Source organism: Neurospora hispaniola (assembly GCF_033458365.1).
Source record: "Neurospora hispaniola strain FGSC 10403 chromosome Unknown B0T23scaffold_4, whole genome shotgun sequence".
NCBI lineage: Eukaryota > Fungi > Ascomycota > Sordariomycetes > Sordariales > Sordariaceae > Neurospora > Neurospora hispaniola.
In genome coordinates, this window is record NW_026944409.1 from 1,446,737 (window position 1) to 1,458,011 (window position 11,275).

The 11,275-nt window shown below is 31.2% G+C and overlaps 2 protein-coding genes and 1 pseudogene across 3 annotated transcripts; all 3 read left to right on the forward strand.

Moving 5' to 3' along the window:
• Positions 1 to 248: 248 nt before the first annotated feature.
• B0T23DRAFT_317796 (uncharacterized protein) lies at positions 249 to 560 on the forward strand (the record flags this gene model as incomplete). Its single annotated transcript, XM_062835023.1, has 1 exon — positions 249 to 560. A coding segment is annotated over one exon (312 nt), but the record flags the coding sequence as incomplete, so codon positions are not given.
• A 4,199-nt stretch (positions 561 to 4,759) lies between these two features.
• B0T23DRAFT_t174 lies at positions 4,760 to 4,846 on the forward strand (annotated as a pseudogene). The gene has a single exon. The product of its transcript is annotated as a tRNA-OTHER (tRNA).
• A 4,758-nt stretch (positions 4,847 to 9,604) lies between these two features.
• Positions 9,605 to 10,076, forward strand: B0T23DRAFT_379439 (uncharacterized protein). Its single transcript, XM_062837149.1, has one exon. The coding sequence runs from the start codon at positions 9,729 to 9,731 to the stop codon at positions 10,041 to 10,043; it is 315 nt and encodes a 104-aa protein (XP_062692783.1). The 5' UTR covers positions 9,605 to 9,728; the 3' UTR covers positions 10,044 to 10,076.
• The last annotated feature ends 1,199 nt before the right edge of the window (positions 10,077 to 11,275 follow it).

Genomic DNA, 11,275 nt, shown 5'->3' on the forward strand with positions numbered 1-11,275 from the left:
TTAAACTGTAACTAAATGCAAGATAAAAACAATAATAAACACTATTCCCCAAATACAACTAGCTAATATAAAGCCTATAGAATAAAAGCACACATTTCTATATAATTTAGCGAATAATAGTAGGGACAAATCGCAATATTATACCTATATGCTACACACACCCCACTCGGGCCGAACTAGAGCTTAACTAATTTTCTTATAAAGTATTCGAATATAAATAGGACTAAGTACGCGAAGAATATCTACTAGTAATATCATTTCCTTATATTGATTTTATTAATAAATTTAATATTTTCTATAATTCCTACCGTATATTAATAGGATATTATTTTACCCCGGCGGACTTATCAATAGAAGAACACATAAAACCCGGCAACGTCTTTCCTCTACTACTTAGACCTTATAATTCTAATTTCAACGATATTATTAAAATATTAATAATAATAACACATTTAAATAAAGGGATAATTATAAATTTGCCTAAAAAAACCATCGATTCTAAAAATAATAAAATTAGGCTATATATATTTCCCATCTACTATACTAGTAATATATTATAATAAACCGAAAATTCGGGATTCAAAAATCTACGCAGTACTAAATTTTATTAATATTATTTCACATTTTCAAAAAATGCTAGGAAACGCATTTCCCCTATTGATCCAAACGTACAAATCAACTTTAATATTATTTATTATAATCATTACTATTTACAAATTATAGAAATATAATAATATATAATATTACTAAACGCTAGCAATATTAAGCAATATAGTACCCAATAAGGAATTTCCAATCTATTTCCTATATTAATTCGACTATTACTAACATTTAATATTATAATAAGCCGCCCTCCCAATATAGTACACTCAGAATTTAATAATATTATATATATAGTTTATCTACTATTTTACTTTATTCTCTTAACCCTAGCAGCAAGGGTATAGTATATTATACAATTATAAATATAGTTATTCCCACCCGGATAGGGACATTTATAATCCCTATACAAGCATTTTAAGAATTATAAAATAAATAATTATAGTAAATAGCTAATTATTATTCCCACATTACTATTACACTAATTAAAAAGAAGCTACTTAAATTAAAAGTTCTATATATAAATAAAAATAGAAACTAACAGCAAAGACCTAATAGAATTAATTATTAAAATAATAGTAAAACTAGTTAAAAGTATAATATTATTAATAGGCACTAAAGTATCGAAATACAACTATCGCCAATTATCCGAAATAATTTATAAAACTCGTTACTTATTTAACTAATTTTATATATTTATATATAGTATATCCGGGTCTATATTTATATCGGGCGTAGAAACCCCACCTAACGACACTCCTATACCAATACTACTATCTCAAACCGGATTAGAAAATAACGCCTAAAATAGGAAATCGGAATAAAGTAATATAATTTTTCAACCGAATATATATATCGTAATATACTATAAGACATTCACAAAGGAATACAAGTTACTAGTAAATTATAATACGCTAACAAGTAAGGATATATACTGGTAAATTAAATACTATATAATAACTAAATACAATAAAGGAAGGAGTAACTAAAAAGGTACAATAGCAGATTCTATAAAATTTATAGAAATCGCATCGTACTATTACGTAACTAATATATATAAATATATTAAAATTATAATGGGTATAAACGGTATATATAGGAACGGCAATATTTAAATATTATTATTTATTGTATTCTCAAACTCTTTTTATTAATAATTTCATTTAAATAAATATTTTAAAAAGAGAATATATAAAACTAATTACTCTAATATTGAAAAGGTATTATTAATAAAAATAAACTTCTAAAAGACAATATACCTTATCCTTCTTAATACCTACGAAAATGCCAATCCCGAACTAACTATATAAATAGCGGAACTATATTATAAATACCCAATTCTATTTAATAGGACCCTATTATATTCGGACTATAATAAAATATATAATAAGGAAGAAAAACTAGAATATAATTTTAATATACTTTAAGTTAACCCGAATTACCTATCGTTAGCCGCTATTAACGGTATTCTAGTAAAAGAGTTTAAAATTATTATACATATCGCCAACGAAGGTGAGCGGCTACTATACTTCGCTATAATCGAATATATAACAACCATATAAACCAAACTACTACAACATACCTACCAATACAATTATAATACGCTACCCAATTACCTACTAATATTTAATAAATATAGGAAGATCCAGTTCTTAAGGAAATTAGCCTTTACAGATAGGTATATACTACCTATTTTAGTAATTATAATACCTCTATTAATATTTAACAATTATACTTAATACTAATATACATTTTACTATATTTTTCACTTTAATTATTATTTATACCTTCTACTATTATAATTTTATTAATCCAAATATATTATCTATTATATTAATTAATACTATATAAATAAGAGATACTTCGATAATAATATACCTACGTACTATCGAATACTATCTATATAAAAATCCTATATTTATATATACTAAAATCGTATACAAAATATATTGAAATTACCCCTACTATTTTCCTACATTTATATACTTCGCATATTACATACCGCAACCCTATTATAATTCTACAATTAAACACATCTACTAATACTAAACATTCTAATATCTATTTAATAGTGTATATAATATATAATAATTAATTAATAGTGATATATTGTAATTTCTTTTTAGAATAATAGTGATTTAATAATAGTATATATAGTTACTTACCACTATATAGAAAGTATAGTTAACGGTATAAATTAAATTAATAATATACTAACAAATTTTATTTACGGACGCCTTCTATTATAATACTTCCAATTACTAGTTCAAATTCAATTGTAATAATTATATTAAATTTATTTACTGCTACTATAGCAAAAATTACAATAAATATTAAATTAACTAAATTAATTATATATTTATTATAAACTACTATAAAATTAGACACATCTTCACCCTTATTATACTAATTAAATATATTAAAGTTAGGCAATTATTTTTAAATTTCGAAATTGTAGAGGAGATCCTAAATAAGCTTATTATTATTAGTATTTCAATAATCCGCCCTATTTATTTATATATAATTCGTATAAAAGGAATAGGAATAGTTACAATAAATTAGAATATATATACGCTCTAACAATAATAACGCTTACAGCCTAGTAATATCCGACTACTATAAAATCAATATATATCGACTATATTACTTATATTTCGCTTCGAATTCCTAGGCTATAGTAATATTTATAAATATATATTAGAGAGTTACTAAATATATAAATTTACATCCGTAAATTCCTTTATCGAATAATTATATTATATTAATTTAATTGCTTATATATAACCAACGGCGGGCGATAATAATATAATATATAATAACGATACAAATATAATTATACTCTTCTTCATCCGTACTTGAATAACCGACTGCCGTAAATCCTCAGGTATTAATAAGGAGATTATATATTAATAGTATATATAAGAGCAATCTTCAATACAATATTATCCGGAGCGGATAGCCGTTGTACATATCGATATACTCGCTCTACCTAGCTATTAGCAAATTATTTCTATCCGCTTTACCCAATTACAATAAAATATATAGTCGCGTACTAATATATATTAACCCCAGGTATAGGAATAGCGAGGCGGTTCAAATATATAATGTACTACCTAATATACTATACGATAATTTTTTTTAATAGTTTTAATTAATTAATTTCTTTCTATTTTATTTATTTCTCATTTCAATCTCATCGCCTTTATTTATATTCTTATAATATATATTTATAATAACTAACTTTCTTTACTACCTTCTTCTCTATATATAGTAAATAATTAATAAAAATAATAAATATTAATTTTAATATATATTAATTAATATAACGGCGGGCATTTAATCCAGTAGGTATATAACTATATAGTATATACGACCGTGCGGCGTAGGTATTTCATCCAATACGCAACCGTACAATGAATATTCGTACGCTAATATAGATATTTAATCTAGTATATAATTATATAATATATAGCCGCGTTAAATTAGGGGTAGCGTAATTAAAAGTGTAATATTATTTATATTGTAGCCGTAGCCGCGCTATTAGATTAACGTGTAATTTAGAAGTGTAATTGTTAGTATAGTCTGTATATAGAAGTGTAGCCGCGGGTGTAAATTAAGAGCGTAGTTTAGAAGTGTAACCGCTAGCGTAGTACGTACGCGGGATTGGGGTTGTAAATTAGAATTGGGGTTAGGGTCGGAGTTCGGGGTTCGGACGGAATATAAATTACTAAATAAAATATACCTAAGTACCTACTATACGTATAATTATAAACGTGACGGGCCGCCTCCTATCTATATATATAGTCCGTATACTCGTGTTATTATAGGCCCGCACCCGACCGGCGGTTCTAACGAACGCTCCAATATATTTTCTAATAATTTAAGTACTAGGAACCCGGACTTAGGAATCCAACCAATTAGGGGCTCTACTTAGGCGTCTAATCTAAATAAAATCGTTTAGTCCAAATAAAATCGTCTAGTCCAGTTTGCCAGACTGCTCTAGGTACTAAGGCTAGCCCGGAGAGCCCCATCTACGTTAAATTACCTCCCTATATTTCCGCTATAGTATATTAAAATATTAAATATAACGAATAGGAATCGATAATATTAAGTAAACCGTCTATTATACTATTTAAATATATATTTAATATAATCCGTGGGGGGGATAGCTCAGTTGGGAAGATTTGAGCTTGGCCCCCTTTTGATTTTATTTAAAAGGTCGTAGGTTCGAATCCCGCTCCCCCCCCTTCTTTTATCCGGTTTTTCGGCCGGATCGGATAAAAGATCTTCCCCGCTATTGTTCTATTAAGCGCTCTTAGAAGAAGAGTATTTACAGCGAAATTAAATATAGGGGCCTACTTTAATTTAAAACCCTAGGTATACGTAATTGGGCACGTATTAAAAATCTTATCCTAATCGAAGATGCGCCGGCCTCTCCCGTTCTACTAATAGGGTTTAGGAATTAGAACCCTACCTCCGAAATTTATTTTAGAGCTACAATTCTATTCGGATGGAACCTGTCCGGTAATACGATAATTAATTAATTATATTATTTTATTAATCTTAATAAAAAAAAAATCGAAGATTCTAATTACGAAAGTAAAACCCTACTTCCCTACCCTTACCCTAAAGATAGGATGAAAGAAGAATACCCGCTTCCGGAATAAAAATACTACTAAAACGTTGGGTAGGGAGTAGGGTTTAAAGGATTAATTAGAAGTAACTAAATCTACTAGAATTAAAGAAATAATATACTAAGAGAAAATAAGACGAAAGAAGCAACTACGGCTCCCCGGGCCCCCTATAGTAAGGTAGGACGAAGGGTTCGGGGTAGGGTTAGGGTTAGATATAGAGAAGCTGAGGGTTTTCATCCGGATTTCAACAACACGGTTTTTCCCTTAGACTACGAACGAAGCAGTACCGCATACCCATTGGGTAGACTAGTATAACTAGTTAGCGTGATAAGATAATAAATAAATATAATCCGTATGATTAATAAATTGTAGACGAAGTTTAATAAAATTAATTTTCCTATTTAAATAGAATATAAGGAATACCTATAATAGAATTAACTAAGATCTATCCTATTTACGTATAAGATAGTTCTATAATAGGCCGGGTTTAAAAAAAAATTAAACTAGAGGATATTAACCGACGGATTAACTATATACTAATTAAACCAATACAGCATTTAATATATCTTATCCTCCACTTTATAATTATTAATAAAATTACTTTATATTTATTTAATTAATAATAAAATTTAGAAGGGTAGCAACTTCTCATTCAAAAATATTATTTTCTTCTTTACCGGCATTACTATTACCTTCTCCTTTACTATTACTATCCCCCTCTCTATTAAAATTAAAATTTTAATTATCCGGGAAATTATCGGAATTAAATTTATAAACAGCCAACTTATTATATACATCACTATTAAAAAGCACTTCCAATTCTTCAAAACAAACCTCTATAACCTTAATATTTTAATATCTAGGGTAATACTACTTAAAATAATTAAGCCAAATACAAAGCTTAATAGGATTAATTATTATAGTTTATTTAATTTACCGAATAATACAAGGCTTATCTTAAAGTCTATAAGGCTGAAGAATTATAATATTTAATTCCCGGGGTAATCGAAGTAATTAATAATAAATATAACTAATATTATAAAGGAAATTAATAATATAGCCGGAATATTTATATTAGGAACCTTTAATAACCTAAATATCTATAAAGATATGAACCCAGGCAATAAACTATTCTTCAATTTAATTAAAGGGTAATAAAAAGTCGGAAACATCGCTAAAATCTAAATTATTTTAAATATTAAAATATTCAAAATTATTAGGAACCCTCCAATCATTACAATTATAATATTAATAGTAATACCCGACGGTCATATACATATCAAACCACCTTTCTTTACAACGTAAACACTATTCTATATTATCCTCTTTCTATACAACCTCAAAGATCTTAATAAAATTATAATTAATATTAATAATAACTCTTACTAGAAGGTTTTTAAGCTAATATAATAAATCCTACTCAAATTCAACGCCGGGAAATCTTAAGAATTAACGAAGCTGGGGGGGAAATAGTAATACTAATTATTCGAAAATAGGTTCAGGATTAGGCAATACATTAAATTACTATTATAGACCCTAATATTAATAAAGTAGTAGAGGCTAGGGTCCTAATAATTTAGGAGCAAGATTATAATTATAATATATATTGCAAATTTCAAACTCTTCCCTATCATCAAAATTGAAAAACAATCCACGTACAAATACTCTCCGGCAATATAAATAGAATTTATTCTTAAAATTAATATTCCTATAAAGTAGACCTAATTAATAATACCTATAAAACCCGAACTCAATATACTTATTTATTATAGCCCGGGCAATATTATATATAGGGTAAAAGAAATAATCGTCATCTAGATTATCATCATCTAAATCTGAATTTAAACCGGGGTTTTAACTAATATTAGAATTATAAACTCCTATATTATTATTTATATTATCATCTATATTAACATCCTAATTATTAATATCATTTTCTTAATTATTATTCCTATTATAAATACTAGTATTACATCGTCTCTAATTACCGAAAGAAGGAGTAACTAAAATTAATTAACCGTTATAATAACAACGATAATAATTATACTAAATCTAATTAATTTAGCGGCGGGCTACAATAATATTAGGAAAATCCTATATAAAGTATAATTAATTATATAGATAACTTAAAGTATTTTTATATTAAACATACTTGTGAATTCTTACTTACAAAAAAGAAAGGAATAATTAAACGTATAATACAATCTCGATCTTAAAGCTATTTATTAATATTAATAATTCTTCGAAATTATTATACTAATTCAATTAATACCGGTACTAGTACCGGTACCGGGACCGGCGGTATTAGGGGTCTTTACTGCGGTATTAATATAGGCGGTATTATTTATAGTAGTACTATTAGTAGTACCATCGGTAGTACTATAGGTAGAAATAGCTATAGCTCCTACTCTAGAAACTTATTAAATTCTTTTTTATGGGCAGCTATCCTAGCGGGTTAGAACTACTAATTTAGAATTATTAGAACTATAATTTAACGGGGCTAAAGATAGGGTTAGAGTAATCGAAGTAATAAAAATCTTAATAAAGAAAGGCCTCGAAGTTAAAATTGAAATTGAGGTTAAAATTATTATTAAAGTCTTTAAACGGGCCGTAATATCCTGGAAGGAGATCGCTCAATAGTATTTTATTTATACTATATAATTTATTAATAATATTAATTATTCGGAGTAAACTAACCAATACTACCCGAATCGTACCTACAACCCCCCACGGCTCGGATCTTAACCTTCGAAGGTACTATTTACCCGCAAATAATAGATTAATACAATATATTAGGTTTATAGTAGGATTTATATATTTTAAAGGATTTACTATTAAATCAATAATACCAATTAACTAATAAAAGGAATATTAAGGATAATAATAAATAGGGACTTAATAGATATTTACTTCCGTTTATTTATTATAATATTCTTTATAATTTTATACGAACTTAATAAGATTTTGTTTATTAATAAATTTAGGGTTAGGCTTACATTAATAATATATTTTATAATATTTAGTAAGTATATCTATAATAATAAAAGGAAAGAAACCTTTAGATAGAAGGAAATATCGAAAATAGAAACCCCTAAATAGAAAAGGAAATCTTCCGTATTTATAATAATAAATTAATTATAGTAAATAAATAAATAAAAAGGGAAAAACTAATTTTATTTAATAAATAGGATTTAGAAAGTTGGAATCTATATCTACTATCAAATCCAAAGTAATATTTAATTGTAGGTTTTTATTACCTTTCTTTCGAAAATAGAATTATAAATTAATAATTAATAGGATAATCTATCTAATAATCTATATACATACCAAAATAATTTAGTCGCTCTAAAGTTTAAAGTCGCTCTAGAATTTGAAAATATAATAATTTATTTCATTATAAATATAAACCTCAACTAATTCTAAAATACTTAATTTATTATTAATTTTAATAGTCTTACGAGGGCTAATACTACAAATTCAAAGCGAAGTACCAATTTAGAAAATCGGAATCTATATTTACTATTAAATTTAAAATAATACTTAATCGTGGGTTTTCGTTACCTTTCTTTCGAAGGTAGAATTTTAGGTTAGTAATAAATAGAAAAGAAAATTCAAAATTCGAAATAGAGGGGAAGTGAAATTCTTATACCCCGCGCGAACTAATTTACTAGTCGTTTATCGCTTACCGGTCGCTTACCGGATAGGGAAACTACTACGTTCTAATAATAAATATTTATAACCATTGCAATAATTTATTTAGCGGTAAGCTAAGTATTAAAATTGAATTATAGTAATAATATTAGTATCGTTATTAGTAGAAGGTTGAAAATCGAGGTTGAATAGTAGTAGAAGGTTGAAAGTCGAGGTTAAATAGCGGGAGGGTTGCAATGTAAACAGCTAGCTAGTGCGGGTACTAGACCGATTAATAGCGTTAGTACTAGGTATTTACTAGCCGTCTACTAGACCGATTAGCTAATTATTACTCAAAAAAGGAAAGACCTAGTATATTCTAGCGCGGACTATTAAAAATACTATCCCTAAATTAACTAATTAGAAGCTAGCTTAGTAAGACGCTCAAGCTAAGGGTAGGGCCGTACTACGGATCTAACTAATGAGAACCCAAGAAACTTTTTGTATAGAGACCTGACTTAAACGAACCGTCCCTCAACAGTCCGTTCGGTAAATGCGGGTCATAAACCATAAGCCCCTCTAAGACAGTGAATGTCATCCACCTTTGAACAGTTGAAGCACGCTTCAATTATGCCTTCCGGTTTGCTTTCATATTTCAGGGGAAACTTGTGGTGAATGGCTGTCACAGGATATGACCGGCATTGTGGTTTACGGAACTGCCTCTCTCGTTTCGGGCACTGGTGGCTTCCGACATTGCCCTCCCATTGTGCTGTTCGCTGGCCATTGTGGAAGTCTTCCAATCGATGTCCAAGGCTATAATCTCCAAGCGGACCGGGAGGCTGGGCCATTGACAAGCTTATCGATATGCCTTGTGCAATGTCAGTCCTCGAGGTACTCTGCCTCACCACTCCATGTGACACCGCCCTCTCTTCATTCCAGCAAGCATTGCGTAGACTTGGGGAGTTGCAAGTATGCCTGATGATACTTCTATACATCTACCAACAGGCAGCTGGCGCGTATCGCACCTTATGGCACGACATGCTAGATGCATGTGCGCTTTGGCTTCTACAAGATAGCCACTACAAAGGCCGAGAACGAGACAAACAAGTGAGACATCCAATCCAGAACATCCCGAAAGAAACCTTGTCGACCGAAGATGATGGCACGAAGACGACTTGATGGTTGCGGTCGTGACCTTCGATTACACAATTGAGATCGATGCTTGGCAACGCGTTGTGCTTTCAGCCCATACCCTGTGCCTACCTACGCAGTCTGGAGTCTGGAGTAGCTTATCTCCGAAACTAGCGAAGGAGTCCCGAGTTGTCCGAAGCTCCTCCGGCAGCCCGGCTGAACTATGTCCACTTTATGTGGCATAATTCCACGCAGTAGCGTGCGGTAGATGAAGCCTGCGCCAAGAATTTCGAGTCAAAGAACGACCGCCAACTTTTATAAACAACTGAACTGAAAGCAAAAACCACCCCCAGGCCCTGTGCATTGAGACTCGGACATCCAACTTCCTCTGATGCCTTTCCTGTTCAAAACAAGAAATCTGGAAAACGGTCTCCTGTCGACCGTAAAAGGCTCTGCATTGGCTACCCACAACCTACCAGTGGCAGTTGGCGATATCGGAACATGTTGCTTCGAACCTGACTCAAGTCCGCAGCGAGTCGGTACGGTGAGCGTGTGAGTGTAGCCTCCTACTGGCCTTGCGTGGTTTTTATCAGATCCATCATCTCCGTTGAGCCAGCAAGGGCCCCACATTGACGAGCGCTCCCCGTGTTACGCCATTCGCTGGCACATTATGAAATCTGAGCCGTGAGGCCGTGAAGGCCTGTGTGCCTGTTTATTGGTAATACATGATGGCATGAGCCGGAACTACAGGACGGCGTATCCCAAGGCTGAAGCCTGTTGATTCTAGGTACTTTGGTATTGTGGTGAAGTCTGCATAAGCCTGTCCTCATCGATGTCGTCGTCGTCGTCCTTGGTTCCAGATGATCCGGAATCCGGAAGCCATACACCCCTGTAACCATATGCCTGACCATGGCAGCCGTTCCGGCACACAGTAGTGTACATACGCTACCAAAGGTCGCCCGGTGTAAATGGGAACCGAAGGGCGAAGGCGGTGTTCCTTGCAGGCTGAGTGACCATTGAGCCAATGGAAAGCCGTCTGATGGACGGCGGTCCGCTCTGCTAAGACACAATGTTCCTGCACTCTTCCCCGGCCGAAGGCGGTGCGATGGGCCCGCCAAGCTTGCGATAGGATATACTGCGTAGGAAGGCCAAAAGAATGTGGTGTTGGACGTTGGTGTTGGCGAAAAGTGGTGCAAGCGGTGGCGGCGGCATGGACATTGCTGTTTCACGCGGTTTCACGGTCGAAGGGATCAATGATGGTGATGATTTGTCCCTGGACA

Excerpts from the sequence above, each read along its gene's own strand:
- B0T23DRAFT_379439 (XM_062837149.1), top strand. The coding sequence starts at position 9,729 with ATGCCTTGTGCAATGTCAGTCCTCGAGGTACTCTGCCTCACCACTCCA.